Source organism: Nansenia antarctica (genome assembly GCF_963989245.1).
Source record: "Nansenia antarctica genome assembly, chromosome: 4".
NCBI lineage: Eukaryota > Metazoa > Chordata > Actinopteri > Argentiniformes > Microstomatidae > Nansenia > Nansenia antarctica.
In genome coordinates, this window is record NC_137689.1 from 45,691,948 (window position 1) to 45,709,199 (window position 17,252).

Consider the following 17,252-nt stretch of genomic DNA (forward strand, 5'->3'; position numbering starts at 1 on the left):
CATTTTCATCTTGTTTAAATGTACTACTCATAGTAAACTATCCCACTTGGGTGAGGCCCAGTCTTTGTCTATTCTTAAAGAAACACAAAATCTGATGCCAAAAGCAACAATGTCTGGGAAGATAATAATATTTGTCATGGTTCTATCAGATGAGTCTAATCCGGTAGAGGCCCGCCCTTCAAAATGGTCCAGTCAGATGATAGTCTACAGACTAAACCTAACACTAGAACAGCCGTGCGTTTTTACCTACTAAAAGAGCCTCTTTAGAATGGGAATCTGCTATTTACACACAACGACCAATAGTTGTCCGCTTGTAAATTAGCCTGCTTCCTATACAGAAAAAACGTCAAAATAGCTTTATACTAGCTTATCCTGATGTGATTTTGAAAATGTAAGGATACTGGGTGGTAGAACGCACATACATAGGAAAAGTCTTGAAAGGAGGGTCCTGAAATTTAATTGAGTGCAAAGATATAACATTTGTTTTTACTCACAGGGGTCAAATGACCCCTCATGGCTGATTAACCCTACATCCTGTAGAGTCCTATCAGATCAGTAGTTATGGTCCTATCAGATGACTCTCATCCTGTACACAGGCCCGCCCTTCAACCACAACAGCCCAATGCCTTATGGGTTTCAGGTCCAAGACTATGAACATAAAAAAACAAAACCAATCTTTTTATCTGCATTATAAAAGTAACAAAATGTATGTCATTAGTGTCTCAAGAAATCATGAATTTTTTAATCGCTTTATTATTTATTTTGTTCATGGGCGAGTATTCTTCATAGGGCAGGTATGGAGAGTACATACCTTTGGTATTGGAGCAGTGCATAGATACTGGTCATACAGTGCACAAACATGCACACACACGCTGAATCACTACTAAATCAGCAGTACTGTGATATGATACAAAATAACGTTTTACGGGGATAGCCGCTTTGATAGCTTTAGTTTTAGTTTGAGGCACAGAACTCTTCACATACATGTGTCTTCTTCTAAATGTATTAGCCGTGTGTGTGTGTGTGTGTGTGTGTGTGTGTTAACTGTACTTCACACTCAGCTTTCTGTCGGTTCAGTCGGAGTGATGGCAACAACAGCACAGCTGTGCCTTCCACACTGGAGTTGTAAACATACGAATGATTAGCAGCAGATTAATCCATCCTACAATTGGCCAAGAGGCAGCATATCCACTGAGGCAAAGTCTGGAGAGCATCATAGCTCATCATAACTCGCTCTTTTGGAACTCTCCCCTGTATCTGCCGGAACACTGAACGCCACATACGGGCATGTCCTGGTGTTCAGACACACCAGCTTCTTCAGTGTGGCAGAGTTGACTATATCAAAGCCTGTTGGGCCACCGAACGTGCTGGGCTTCCAGTACTCTGGTGAGCAGATCGGATTTCCCAGAAGACCTTTCAGGGAGAAGGGGGCTCCCATCTCCACCATGCTTTCTCCAAATATGGCTCCGGGCCTGGTGCGCTCCAGCAGCAGGCCAGGGTAGAACTCCACTGCATCCACGTCGCCATAGAGACCCTCCAGCTCTCGGGCCATCTCCTCTTCACCTGCACACAACAACCACAGAGGGGTCAAAAGTTTGGACACACCTTCTTATTCAATGGTTTTTCTTTATTTATAGACTATTTTTTACATTGTAGATTAATACTGAAGACATGCACAAATATGAAAGAACACATATGGAATTATGAAGTAAACAAAAAAGTGTTAAACAAACCAGAATATGTTTTATATTTTAGATTCTTCAAAGAAGCCACCTTTTTTTGTGGTTTTCTCCCACGTATTCTAGAGAAGAGAATGCTGGGCGGTGTTCACAGTTTCCTTTTCCACTGACAAACCAAGCTGATTGAGAGAATGCCAAGAGTGTGAAAGCTGTCATCAAAGCTAAACGTGGCTACTTTGAAGAATCTAAAATACAAAACATATTCTGGTTTGTTTAACACTTTTTTGTTTGCTACGTAATTCCATATGTGTTCTTTCATAATTTTCATGTCTTCAGTATTAATCTACAATGTAGAAAATAATAAAAATACATAAAACCATTGAATAAGAAGGTGTGTCCAAACTTTTGACTGGTACTGTACAAACGTTACTGTAAAAAGCTATCTACCTGTCAATAGGCAAGATGCCCTTGGAGACTTAGTCATTAACAAACAGCATATTAGTAACTGTTACTACAGTGAGATGGTTCTTCCAACCCTATCTAAAAAAGGGCATTGGGGCAGAATGTTATGTCTCCGTATGCCGTGCTAATACAACCCCTATCAGGAATGTTTACAGTATTAGTCATCTGCTTTACCACGCTACATCAGCACTGAATACGTCATGGACAGTGTGGAGAGATCCTGCTTAATGTTTGGATTAAAGTTTATTGAGCGCTTGTCATATCTCACACAGTGGGCGAGCAGCTGCAGCTGGGCCAAACATGTGAAGAATGTCGATTCAGGCGTTCACTTGTACCACTGCAGCCTCCATAACCAAGGTTTGTTCTAGAACGTTGTGTTCTGGGGTCTTTTCTCCTACCTGTTAAGTCAGTGAAGGACGTGTATGCCCTCAGGTTGAAGCGTTTCCTGTACTCGTTGAAGGACTGTAGGCGAAGCTGCCTGGACTCCTTTATGGTCGACACAGACACCCTGGTCACTATGGGGTTGATGTTATGACCACCCCCTATCTGTGAAAAGCAGGATTACACCTAAGAATGACATTTGACATTTTGACATTTGAAAAATGAATGATGTTGGCAATGGTGAGACCCTTAAGGTGAGATCCTTAGCAACTCTGAGAGCTAGCGCGTAGCACTTCACAAATCCACCTCAATAAACAATAAGTCATGTCCGAATAAGTTGGACTGGGCTGTTGCCTTGGTTACCTGGCCAGCGACTTGCCTCGAAAAGGCCTCCACCAGCGTCTCCACGCCGTAGTGGGTGAGGACCGAGGTGTTGAAGAGGAACTGTGGGTAGGAGAGCTCGTCCCCGTCGATGAGGAAGCTGTCAGGCATCAGCGGGTGCCAGTGGTACAGCTGGCTGAACTCCAGAGCGATACGGTTCCCGTACTGGAACTGGGACTTGAACAGCAGGGTGGGGTCAAACTTCAGATGCAGCAGGTAACCACTCAGGTGCTGCACGTACTCCTCTATCACAATATGGATGGTCTCACCTGGGGCAGACAGAGGCACAGAGAGGAGTGGGTTGGTGTAATTATGCAACCACAAATGAGCTCTGAAACAGGCTATAAACCAGTGCAGTTCCTAGCTTCTTCCTCTTTAGCAATGTGACTGCCAATGGCTCCTGGTCCTAGCATCGACTCTGTTCTCATGACATATATATATATATATATATATATATATATATATATATATATATATATATAGATGATTCACTTACTTTAGACAGATGCACCTGTTGTAAGTGGCTTTGGATAAAGGTGTCTGCTAAATGGCGAAAAAAGGCAATGTAATGCGATAGAAGTAACAGGAAGCCTCAGATCAGTGCATTCCAACCAACTGACCAATGACAATCAGGCGTGCGGTCTGGAAGAGCTGCTCGTCATCCCAGGTGGGGTGTTCCACCCTCAGGACGTCACAGACGCGGTTGTGCTCTCGCAGCCACAAGGTGGCGAACAGAGCCAGGCCCGGGAGCAGGCCGAACACCTCCTGACCAATCGCCAGCTGGCTCTCAGGAGGGGTTCCCGGGGGGTAGCTCATCTTGATGGGGACATCAACTACTGTGGGCGGGTACACCTCTCCACCAATCACCTGAATGGAGAGAGCGTTGGAGTAAACAAGACCTGTAGCATGTTCAGTCCTGTGACTATAAATCTATTCTCATGGACAGCTTACTGTCATTATCTCCAGCACCATACCAGAATCACAATCAGAATCAGAACTGCTTTAATTACATTAATGTACCTACACACAGAGTAAAATTCTTGGGTTATGGTTCATTAGACATTGGCATTGCAGTAGAAAACACAATCAATAATAAAATAAGCAGGATGTAAAACAACGATCAGCAATCAACAAGAGTAAAGTAGTAGTAGCAGAGTGTAAATCAGCAATAATAGAATAAGTCATAGCAGCAGAATGCAAATCAGAATGCAAATCATTGATGCAGTGTTTCCTCCAGGATTTTTTTTTCGCGTGCACGCGCATAAAACGCGCACTGGCGCTCAAAACAAGGACGTAGTTTCACCAAAAACTATAGGGTGGCAACAATTATAATTTCTTAAATAGCGGTTAAGTCATTAAAGCCGAGCAGGTGATTTTATATAGAAGGTGATCAAATACCAATATATCCTACAGCTGCAGCGGAACATGCGGAACGCGCGTTTTACACACACACACACACACACACACACACACACACACACACACACACACAGAAAGATCAATACGAAGTAGGCCGACATGAGAGAACACGCACAAAACCGGCTAACGTTACTCATTAACTGTTTACACAAGTAAAATCACAGTGTGACAGTCAGATGAAGCATTCGGTAAACAACAACAGCAAGGTAATGCTATCAGTTGAGTTAAAGAAAACCAACTCTTACCTTTGATGACAGAACATGAGCCCTGCTTACCCGTACCTCCGCCGTTCTGTTCGTGGTGATTTTAGAGGCAATAGATTATTTTTGCCCCGCGCATATTGCTATGAATAGTTCGAAGCTAGGTGCTTGCACGTTAGGTGCGAGAATGCTCGGTTAACCCATTAGCGGGAACATTATTTGTTTCACAAAATAGGCTGATTTAATTGACCCTGAACATCAGAGACATACATTACGAATGTTCATTTAAAATACTCTATACTGAGCACTGGTATAAGAACATGAACCAGAGAACAGCAGTGTTATGTACGACAGTATGTCATTGCAGCACTTTGTTGCACTTTACGACGTCACGTTCTGTACGTCCGTTAGAGCTTTACGACCTGTGTGTGTGTGTTGTCAGAATGAATGGCACTTGACAGTAAACGGAGCTCAGTTTGTATACCTGTGTGGATCTACATTTATTAGCATAACACAAACATAATAAGCAGTAAATGCAATAACCCACAGTCGTCGCTGATGATGTTGCATTTTCGATTAGGATACGGGATTAAAGGCACCGGCGTGTGTCCCGCTAAATTCGGACCAATCACAAAACTGTTTTGAAAGCGCGTCGCCTTGCGCCGCGCGCCTGTTGAGAGATTCAGTCTCGATTGCAGTGCGAACACAAACGACGAGGTTAATTGCAACATTGTAACATATTGTAAATAACTACGCCCTAAATCGTAACGAAATGTTGGTCTGGAAGCGGCCTAAATCTAGCTTCAATCTGCTTTTTTTCTGTTCTCCGGTCATAATAACTCGCTGCCTTTCTGCGCAGCCTGAATCAAAGTGGACTGTCTGAATCAATTAGTGGCGGAGGAAATTATTTCGTGGCGGCCCGCCACCAATACAGTAAATGCATATAGAGGAAACACTGATGGATGTAATCAACATTACGGTGTCCATGCCAGTGTCCATATATATGTGAACATTTTGTGATTTTATTTATACGTTCTGTAGTCAAACAGATAAGACAAAAGGTCCTAAGGAAATGACTCCCCTATGATGTCATTGGGAAAACAAATATTGAATGAATTGATTTTCCAAACTACAGCCACAAACAACTCATTGTAGTTTCTGAAAAAAACTGAAAATGTGTTTACCGCCAATGACATCATAGGGGGTCATTTCCTTAGGACCTTTTCTTACATCTATAGACTATAGAAGGTAGAAGGAAAATCACTGTTTTTACATAATTATGTAGACACTGTTGGAAATACTTGATGTTAAAAATGGGTGAAATGTCCCTTTAACACTTGAACAGCGAGTAAAGAAAAATGTTATATATTTTCCTAGATATGTGCGTTCTGCCACCCAGTATCCTTACAAAATCACATCAGGATAAGCTAGTATAAAGCTATTCTGCAGTTTTTCTGTGTAGGAGGCAGGCTAATTTACAAGCGGCCCACTAGTGGTCGTTGTGTATAAATAGCAGCTTGAGCATCGTAAAGATGGGATCATTTGACCCCTGAGGCGGCTCTTTTAGTAGGTAAAAAAGGCACGGCTGTTCTAGTGTTAACAGTATGAGGTGTGTTGTAGGCCTACGGACCTGGCACTGCCACCCTGCATCCTGCCACCCTGCATCCTGCCACCCTGCATCCTGCCCTGTTAATCATTAATATAGATCCTAAATCCTAAAGCAAATAAAGCTAAATAAATCACTGGGGACCTGCTTTTAAACGTCCATGCCTCATTCATGGCTGTATGTATCTTGGTTCACAAACCTACTCTACTCTAGTCCATACATGTACTATATAATATAATCATATTATGTCAGTGTTTTTCTATCACCTGATACTTTAGCTTCCCCTCTCTGTGAAGCCGGAGGTGGAGTTGGCGGGCCAGATTATCTCCGTAGACGTGCCCTGCATCCACCTGCACACACACACACCCACAAAATAAATATATTGATTTTATATCTGAAGGGGCAGAAGTTAATATTAAATAGCCTAACAGAGGCAGTCTTTTAGAACTCACTCCATGAGCTAGGGCTTTGGTGAAGCCCAGCCCCATGCTGTTGTGCGTCTTGAAGAACTGGTGCGTGAAGTGTTGGGCGAAGAAAGCGAACATGAGGTTGCTGCCCCGAGGGTCTGGCCTGAAGGCCTTCCTCAGGAGTAATCTGCTCACCAGCAGCTCAGGGTCGGGCAGCTCAGCCTTGCCTGGAAGAGAAACACACACAGTCACAACACTGAGGAAAAAGGACAGACAGCAATCGTATATCAAGACAGATATACGATTGCTGAGTCGTGTGGGGTTGCTGTTGCTGTTCTCCTCATTTGACAGTAAGAAACATGGATGTTATTGCAGAAGCAAGCCAGGCCTGAATGATGAAACGTAGGGACAGGCTAACCTTTGACCCCCATAGGGGTTGGGCAGTCCTCAGGAATGGGGGGCAGGATGCGGGTGTAGTAGCTGACATTGTAGTAGGACTCCCAGTTCAAGTAGTCATACTTAGAGTTGTAGGTTGGAGGGCTGGGGATCAGGTTGGACCGGGCTATAAGACAGGACATCAATCAATCACTTGTGTTACTGACCTGAGTTCATATACTTACTATGGTTCCTGTCTCAGGTACCAGGAGAAGATGGCTCTCTACCTGTCAGAACTATGCGCATGAGTGTCTCCCGTAGGAAGGTCTGGTTGATGATGTCCCAGAGCCATTGGAAGTGTGTGAGGATGTAGTGAACCGTGTCCGGGGTGGGCTTCAGGAAGTGACGCACCGTGGACCACAACTCAGCTGTGGAGAGACAGAGAGAGAGAGAGAGAGAGAGAGAGAGAGAGAGAGAGAGAGAGAGACAGAGACAGAGACAGAGACAGAGACAGAGACAGAGACAGAGACAGAGACAGAGACAGAGAAAGCACAAAAAAACTAATGTCTTTATCCCTTTCCAAGCCTGAAACCAGACAAATATTCAGTGAAACCGCTCCAAGTAAAATGGAGCAGGATTCCAGTGTTGTTCCAGGATAGAAAAGTCCAAGAAGAAAGTAACCACTTGTGTATTTTGGCAGTAAAACCTGGAATTTAGGTGTAATGCTGTAGCAGACACGATGGCACCATGTTGTTATGCTGACATACGTAGATATCACACAGCCCGTTAATCAGCAGAATAAAAGGCTCCAGACTTTCAGGTTAGCGGTTCTTGCTTGACTGGCCAGCCAGCCACATGTTGGCCAGCGAGATTATTTCACTAGGTAGTTTAAGAACAATCTTAGAGTTATGGTTGAGATGATGTAATGTCATTTTATACCATTGTGACTAAGTTATAATACCCATTACAGTTTTTTATCACAGTAATACATTTGGAGTGAGGCTTAAATGATAATGTCATGAGATTGTGGGTGATAAAACACAGGAACTCAACAGGCTAGACCAGTTATCCCACATCCCATACCGCATTGCATAGTTTCATTGCATGACGTCTAGCTATAGTACGTATACAAGATCAGCCAAGGTACAGAGAAAGGTTTCAGTGATTAACTAACACTATCTGTCATTATGTATGGATTATCTCTGTACAGTAGCTCTATAAACAGAGATAATAACTACCTGACTAAAGAATCTTATAGTATCAATATCAAAGATCTGATGCCGTCCAAAAGACGAAGCCTCTTCCGGAGCCTCAGGGCAAAAACTCAGAGGCTAACCAACAGACTGAAGACAAATAATTATTATCCCCAAGCACATCCACTGTATATGGACTACCTAACCTTAAGCTCACAGTCACTTTGCTCAATTCTACCTCTTACACCCCACTGTCACCGAGTGCAATACTCATGACATTTCCATTCTGTACTATTATTATTATTATTATTATTATTATTATTTATTTATTTTTTTACTATTTGTACTGCTAAATTGTATCCTCCTGTCCATTTGTCTTATTGTCTCCCACAACTTGGACAAGTCCCTTGGCAATCACTTATGTATTGTAATTATTGTGTTATTATCTTGACTTATCTTGTCTTTTAATTTATTTGTCTTTGTGCTGCAATGTCAAGGAACTGAAGCTTAAGAATGTGTCTCTCTTACACTTGTGTAATGTGAGCTACCAATACAACTTGAAACTTGAAACTTGAAAGATTGAGACGTGTTTCAGGCAGGAAAGGCCAGTGGAAGTATAGATGTTTTTCTTCTGAATCTTATCAGGAGGTGTCCCCTCCTTTCTCTCCCTTCCTGGCCTCTCCAACCTGCTCCTGCTCAGAGGAGCTCCAGCTCACATCAACACCACTTCTCAGTAACAGATGGTTATAACATTTAGAGGGGGGATATAATTGAAGAAACGGGAACAGATTAATTTACATCAGATTATGAAATAATAATGGAGGGTGGCTCGTTGATGAGGCTCAGTTACATCCTAAGTGTTAGGTATATAGCGGGACTGTTAGTATTGACGGATTAGTTCGAAAAATGTCAACGTTCTGTGCGATAATATCTCCCTCGTAGTCAGAGTACTAGTAACACAAGCACTGTAAGAAGGATCAGGTCTTCTATACTCAGCTCTACAACTAACCCCGATGTCTGATCCTAAGGAAATAGCTGAGATCGTTGTCATTCTTCCGGATGTGTAGTAATGAAAAAGGATTATTGGGTATAGTAGATCCTACAGTAAGTGAAAATACATGACTCACGTGTAGTGCAATTTTCTCCAAAGTAACCGGTCCGAGTGCAGTCACACTCATACTTGTCTAGGCCGAACCTCACACACACACCCAAGTTCTGACAAGGGAAATGACAACAAGGGTTCACTGTTGGGAGAAACAGAAACAGAAGGTAAGTCCACAGGGAGTTGAGACACACATGACATGAGGAGAGAAGAGGATTTAAACATCTGAATGTGTATTCTCTCAAAAGAAAATTCGGGTATCAAGAGATTACCGATGTGGGCTTGGTTAAGCACTTACTGATGATGCAAGGAAACATGAATAACAAATGACGTACAAGTGATGGATTTGCCACTTTGAAACTCGGCTACTATAGAATTCCAACAAGCTCGTGTGGACAAGCTCTTCCTTCAGCCTGGAGGCAACCTAGCCTCCTTCATAAAAAGACTTTTGTTCTATGTTCACACACACACACACACACACACACACACACACACACACCACACACCACAGACACCACACACCACACACATAGTTGATTGATGTCCTGACAAGATACAAGACTAACAGGGGTGACCTGTAGTTCACGTGTGTTTAGTTTTAGGAGGAAAAGTGAAATCCCCCTGATTTATACAAGGAAGAGATGTTGTTAGTGTCAGGCATTCCTATGCTGTGTGTGTGTGTGTGTGTGTGTGTGTGTGTGTGTGTGTGTGCACTCTACAGGCGTATGCATTCTCTACAGTATATCACACGAGGGAGAGCAAACCTTTAATGGACCATGTATCCAATAAATCATGGGGAAGTACTATCAACCTCATATAAAGAATAGAAACCATGGAAATAAACAACACGAAGCATAGGCTCACACCTACACAAGCTCTGACATGCTTTCCCCTAGCCATGATGCCACCATCTTCCAGATCTAAGATAGGATATCTGTCCTGTTCCCTTTGAGCATGCTACAACACATAGTGCTCCCCCATGGTTTTCAACTCCCTGTCCACTCCCTCTCCATTCTCTTCTGCTGTAAACCAAGGCACATATCTAAAATGATCTCAAGTTGTAGAAAGTAGCAGCCTGTTTGATCTGAACATTTCACAGTGAATGAAAGATCTAGTCCAAGAGACCACAAGATTCAAGACCCACCGTTAATGGCGTGAGGTAGGGCCTACATGATGCACCAAAAAAATAGGTCTAGGATAGGATCAGATTAACCTATTCCCAATACATGCAAGTCTGGTCCTGTGTACTGTACTGTAATGTGAGCTCTTGGCCCTAGGTCGAGCATTGTTAAAAAAAACAATATCTGCCTGAAAGCACCAAAACGTATTGGTTATGGAAAACCTACCCATCAAACAATACCAGACTCAAGACCAGGCTTGCCCACACAGACATGCAGTCCAGAACAACTATCACGTTTTTTGGCTCATGAGGCTTGGAAGCTGCCGGTTATCAATTAGGCTACAATTTAGCATTGCTCTTATAATATCAATTTAGCATTGCTCTTATAAATCAATTTAGCATTGCTCTTATAATATAAGCATAAATATAAGACTTATATTTATGCTCTTGACATGAAATGCATTGAATAAATGCATGAAATTCTGTAGCAGAATTTGTCTACCATCGTGTTCTGTACTAAACGGAGTTTAATGTTCTTTTATGTTAATCCTTTCCCCCCTTTACTTTCTACTGTTCTAAAAAGTGATTGCAATAGTTTAGTTACCTGTGTTGGAGCTGACTTGACTGTCTCCATGGCAGAAAGGCTCCCGGAGCAGAAGGAACAGCCCGCACACTGATGCCAGGACGCACGCTTCACAATAAACATGTATGCAATGTCAGGATTAAATACGATAGGCAAAATAATCTCAACAAATAGATAAACGAAAAAATGTCAACAAGAACAACGTCAGGAAATCGAATAACTCATAATCAAGTAGCCGGCCTACTCACACTTCATCACAATTTAGGTCCGAGAAAGAGCCAACTTCGCTCCAAGAGGAACAAGGTAGATACGAGCACTGGTATTACTGCTCGGAAACAGGGCAGTGTTATAGCACCACAACCGCTAGAGGGCGTCACACTGGGAAACAGGGCAGTGTTATAGCACCACAACCGCTAGAGGGCGTCACACTGGGAAACAGGGCAGTGTTATAGCACCACAACCGCTAGAGGGCGTCACACTGGGAAACAGGGCAGTGTTATAGCACCACAAACGCTAGAGGGCGTCACAAGCTTGGTGAATACCATAGATATCTATGGTGAAAACGATCAGTGTGACTGTGTTGTTATGGTTTCTCACTCCTCACACTTTGTACGTGTTACAAACTCAGTGTGGTATCAGCCATGGTAACGCAGCAGCATTGTGGGTAACCTTGGGTCAACGTTTTGTTGTTACAGTTTTTCTCCATCGCTTCCACACTGGAACTTATGACAATAAGTAATAATGACCAAAACCTGAAACTCATGTACATAATACAATGTAAACATATTTCATATTTTTCACTCATTTTGCAGTTCTAAACCACACTTTTTGCAAAACACTACACACTCTATTTCTCAATTTTCATTGATAGCATCTCTTGTGTTCACATAGAAAACATTACCATTCAGAATGCTAAACTCAAACAACCAATCACACAATCATACTTCTCATATGAGCAAACACCTGTAAGGGCCAAAGGTGAGCTCTCCTGTGTTGGAGAACAATGGATTCCAGGTTTGCAGAGAGAGGTATAGTGAGAGGAGTGAGAGAGAGAAGAAGGAGGAGGAGAAGGAGAAGGCGGAGGAGGAGAAGGAGGAGGAGGAGGAGAAGGAGGAGGAGGAGGAGAAGGAGGAGGAGGAGGAGAAGGAGGAGGACGAGGAGGAGGACAAGGAGAAGGAGGAGGACGAGGAGGAGGAGGAGGATGAGGAGGAGGAGAAGGAGGAGGAGGAGGAGAAGGAGAAGGAGGAGGAGAAGGAGGAGGACGAGGAGGACGATGAGAAGGAGAAGGAGTAGGAGAAGGTCTCACAGCTTTATAACATCTGAGCAGGTGAGAAGGCAGCTCTCCAGGGTGAATGTGAACAAGTCCAGAGGTCCAGACAACATCAACCCCAGGGTTCTGAAGGTGTGTGCTGGAGAGCTGGCGGACACATTCCAACATCTCTTCAGTCTATCTCTAAGACTGAGGAGGGTGCCACAGCTCTGGAAGACCTCTTGCATCGTCCCAGTGCCAAAGAAGGGACGGCCCAGCACCCCAAACGACTACAGACCTGTCGCCCTGACACCACAGGTCATGAAGATCCTGGAGAGGCTAGTGCTGCAACACCTTAAGCCCCAGGTGAAGGACTTCCTGGACCCCCGGCAGTTTGCATACCAGGAGAGCATGGGGGTGGAGGATGCCATCATTTACATGCTGCACAGGGCCTACACACACCTGGAGAGGCCACAGAGCATGGTGAGGACCATGTTCTTCGACTTCTCCAGTGCATTTAACACTATCAAGCCATCACTGCTGGCTGACAAACTAGCAGTGATGTGTGTGGAGGACTCCCTGACGGCTTGGATCCACAACTACCTCACAGACAGGCGTCAGTATGTGAGACTGCAGGGCTGTCAGTCTGAGGTGGTGGTGTGCAACACCGGTGCCCCCCAGGGAACTGTTCTGTCACCCTTTCTCTTCACCCTCTATACCGCCGACTTCCAGTTTAGCTCCGACCAGTGCCACCTGCAGAAGTTTTCTGATGACTCCTCTATCGTCGGTTACATCACAGACGACAGGGATGAGGAGTACAGGGCCCTGGTGGAGAGCTTTGTGCAGTGGTGCGACACCAACTACCTTTTGCTTAACACCAGCAAAACAAAGGAGTTGGTGGTGGATTTTAGGAGGAAGAGAAGGACCCCAGCCCCCATCACCATCAAGGGGGTGGAAGTCGAGAGGGTGGACTCCTACAGGTACCTGGGAGTACAAATTAATAACAAACTGGACTGGACTGACAACACCGAGGCTCTTCTCAGGAAAGGGCAGAGCAGACTGTTTTTCCTGAGAAGGCTGAGGTCTTTCGGTGTCTGCAACAAGCTGCTGCAAATTATTTATCAGTCGGTGGTTGCCAGCGTTCTGTTCTTCGCCGTGGCCTGCTGGGGTGGAAACATCTGTGCCAGGGATGCTGCGAAGCTAAACAAACTGGTGAAGAAGGCCAGCTCTGTGGTGGGGACCGGGCTGGACAGCCTAGAGGTGGTGGCAGAACAGAGGATGGGGAAAAAATTGGCGGCCATGCTGGCCAATCCCTCCCACCCAATGTACTACGAGCTGGCGGGGATGAGGAGCAAGTTCAGCCACAGATTTGTTCTCCCCCGTCAAAGTACAAAAAGATTTGGACAGTCCTTTGTTCCAGCTGCACTCCGACTCTACAACCAGGCCCTGCAGGGTGGGGGAGACCTGGAGCTGGAACTTTGGAACTTGGAACTTTTTACTTATTGAGCCTGCACTGTTTTATGTATTTTATTTCAATCAATCAATCAAGGAGAATGAGAAGGAGGAGGAGAAGGAGAAGGAGGAGAAGGAGGAGGAGGAGGACAAGGAGGAGGACGAGGACGAGGAGGACGATGAGAAGGAGAAGGAGAAGGAGAAGGAGAAGGAGGAGGAGAAGGAGAAGGAGAAGGAGGAGGAGAAGGAGAAGGAGAAGGAGAACGGCTGTCAGAACGGCAGAGTCACTACCCATCTTCCGTCGTAGACTGAAGACCCACCTCTTCAGGTTACACCTTAACTGCTCCTCCTGAGACATCTTCTGCCCTCAGCACTACGTCTCCTAAAGACGTCCGCTTTCCCCTCTACTGTGTCCCTAAGAACTTCTATCGTCCCCCTTGTACTGTTTCTCTGTTCCTCCAGTATTAAAAAATAACTAAAAATAATAATAAAAAAATAAAAAAAAAATAAAAGTTTTAGAAGAAGGTGGTAGAGGTTAACCCTTGTGTGGTGTTCGGGTCAACTTGACCCGTTTTCAATTTTTACTTAAAGAGAAATGGTACAAGAATACATTTTATCAATCTGAAACTCCATGGCCTTGGCTCATTTTATATGAAAAACAAAAAACAAAAATCATTTTATTTTTTTACACATCCTACAATACCCCAACACATTTATGTCCTTCATAAGGTGTTCGGGTCATTTTGACCCGGATACACAGAGACACAGAAACATACACACACTCACACTGACACTCACTCACTCACTCACACACCTCTGCTCTGTCTTTCCCGTGCCGAGAAGCCGTCTGCTCTCGCACTCTTTACCCTTTGAAATGCAACATTGTATAATAATAATAAAGAATAATATTGTACTGGACTCCTCACACCTGCACAAGAAGCCGTCTGCTCTGGCTTTCCCGCGCCGAGAAGCTGTCTGCTCTCGCACTTTTTACCCTTTGAATTGCAATGTTGTAAAAAAATATATAATAACATTGTACTGCACCTGCACATCATGGGAGGGATAAAAGAGAGAAATAGCTCTCCATCCCAGTGTATAGGTCATTTCAACTACAATCCTCCACCAGCAACATGAAGAAAAGATTCAGTGTTCAGAGGGCCGTGGAGATACTATTTGAAGAGAGTGAGCAACATAGTGAAGTTGAAGGGGGGGAGGATGTTTCAGATGAGGATAATGTAGAAATTAATTCAGAGTATTCTGATTCTGAAAGTGAATTTGGAGATGAGTTTCACTCTGAGCATGCAGCAGAAGGATCGCCACAGCCAGCCACTGGAAGAGCCCCACAGCCAGCCACTGGAAGAGCCCCACAGCCAGCCACTGCAGGAGCCCCACAGCCAGCCACTGCAGGAGCCCCACAGCCAGCCACTGGAAGAGCCCCGCAGCCAGCCACTGGAAGAGCCCCGCAGCCAGCCACTGGAAGAGCCCCGCAGCCAGCCACTGCAGGAGCCCCACAGCCAGCCACTGCAGGAGCCCCACAGCCAGCCACTGCAGGAGTCCCACAGCCAGCCACTGCAGGAGCCCACACATATTTGTCCAAGAATGGCCAAATTGAATGGTCTTCATCCCCAATGAGAGAGCCCCCCCGCTCAGCTGCTAACATTATAAGGATGGTACCAGGGCCCACACGATTGGCAGTGACTCACGTTGACGATATCAAGTCATCCTTTGAGCTGCTGATTACTGATTCAATTCAGAAAATAATTCTTGATATGACCAACCTTGAGGGGAGACGTGTTTTCGGGGAGGAGTGGAAAGAAATGGACAACACACACTTACAGGCCTATTTTGGGATCCTCATCCTAGCAGGTGTCTATAGGTCAAGAGGGGAGTCGACTGAAAGTCTGTGGGATGTGGAGACAGGGAGAGCAATTTTTAGAGCCACAATGTCTCTGAAGAGCTTCCATATCTACTCGAGGGTCATCAGGTTTGATGACCGGGAATCAAGACCTGTTAGACGGCGTAGGGACAAGTTGGCTGCAATCCGCACGGTGTGGGACAAGTGTGTGGACCGGCTTCCACTTCTTTACAACCCTGGGCCCAATCTAACTGTGGATGAACGGCTTGTGGGGTTTAGAGGTCGTTGCCCCTTCAGGCAGTATATGCCCTCCAAACCAGCAAGGTACGGAATAAAAATCTGGGTTGCCTGTGATGCCGTTTCATCGTATGCATGGAACATGCACATTTATACAGGGAAGCCAGAGGGAGGAGCCCCTGAGAGAAACAAGGGGACACGAGTGGTGTTGGATATGTCACAGGGCCTCAGTGGCCATAACATCACCTGTGATAATTTCTTTACATCCTACAGCCTGGGACAGGAACTTCTCAAACGAAAGGTGACAATGGTTGGAACAGTCCGAAAAAACAAGACGGAGCTCCCACCCCAGTTTCTAAATGTGAAGAACAGGCCAGTCCATTCCTCCAACTTTGTGTTTACAGCCAACACTACCCTGGTGTCTTACATACCAAAAAAGGGCAAGAATGTGATGCTCATGAGCACTCTACATAGGGATGGAAGAATCAGTGGCCGGGAGGACCGTAAGCCAGAGGTCATACTTGACTACAACGCCACCAAAGGTGGAGTAGACAACCTGGACAAGCTGCTGGCCTGCTACAGCTGCCAAAGAAGAACTCTACGGTGGCCTCTCGTGATCTTCTTCAACATCCTGGATGTTTCAGCCTACAATGCATTTTCAATCTGGATGGCAGTCAACCCAGACTGGAACCAAAGGAAGCTCCAAAGATGACGTCTTTTCCTTGAGGAGCTAGGTATGGCACTGGTGACACCGCATATCCAAAGGAGACAACATATGCCCAGGACCCCAACTTCTCTAGCCATAGTGAGGAGGATTACAGATGCTCCACCTACACAACCCACACAACCACAATCTCCAGTGCCTGAGGTAAGTGTCCTGTTGCGGTTGTTTGTGTGTGTGTGTGTCTGTGTTGATTCACTTGCTTAGTCAAATGTATTGATCGCTTTGGTAAATGTAAGTCGCTTTGAAATAAGGCGTCTGCTAAATGCCAACATTTTCAATGTAAATGTAAATATGTGTGTGTGTGTGTGTGTGTGTGTGTGTGTGTGTGTGTGTCTGTGTGTGCGTGTGTGCGTGTGTGTGTGTGTGTGTGTGTGTGTGTGAGTGATTTAGAGTATTAGGAGACGTGGTGGAAAAAAAATCCTGAACTAAGTCTTTTCATTATTCTAGACTGCAGCCGATGGCAAAAAGAGGAAGCGCTGCGAGGTGTGTGGACCCTCAAAGGACACAAAGACAGGGACCACATGCAGCAACTGCAAAAAGTACATTTGTGGTACACATACTGTCAAATGCTGTACTTCATGTGTTGTGTAGACAGACATGCCCATGCACACACAATTGTAACCAGTGTTATTTCAGTGACTAAAACAGTGTACCTTCCACATGTTTTGTGTTTCAGCATTTGTAGCATTATTCTTGTTCATCACCTGTATTTTTTACAGCTTTGATTATAATGCTTTGAAAATCAATTGAGAATATAAGTTCAAAATAATAAACATCAATAAAAACATTGTTTCATTTACATTTTTCCTAGATAAGTATGATTTATG

The 17,252-nt window shown here is 44.6% G+C and overlaps 1 protein-coding gene across 1 annotated transcript; it reads right to left on the minus strand.

The window, feature by feature from the left end:
- Positions 1-750: 750 nt before the first annotated feature.
- Positions 751-11,202, minus strand: LOC308155317 (prostaglandin G/H synthase 1-like). Its single transcript, XM_080528618.1, has 11 exons — positions 11,157-11,202; positions 10,930-11,016; positions 9,231-9,347; positions 7,198-7,338; positions 6,954-7,097; positions 6,581-6,762; positions 6,395-6,478; positions 3,524-3,770; positions 2,886-3,172; positions 2,540-2,687; positions 751-1,563 (listed from the first exon to the last, which is right to left on the minus strand). The coding sequence occupies exons 1-11, from the start codon at positions 11,161-11,163 to the stop codon at positions 1,214-1,216; spliced, it is 1,794 nt and encodes a 597-aa protein (XP_080384744.1). The 5' UTR covers positions 11,164-11,202; the 3' UTR covers positions 751-1,213.
- Between the last annotated feature and the right edge of the window lie 6,050 nt (positions 11,203-17,252).

Bases quoted from the DNA above. Each gene is read 5' to 3' on its own strand.
- LOC308155317 (XM_080528618.1), bottom strand. The intron at 9,348-10,929 runs GTAACTAAACTA...TTCTCCCAACAG, and splicing joins TCAAGTCAGCTCCAACACAG to TGAACCCTTGTTGTCATTTC. The intron at 7,098-7,197 runs GTAGAGAGCCAT...CCTGTCTTATAG, and splicing joins CATGCGCATAGTTCTGACAG to CCCGGTCCAACCTGATCCCC.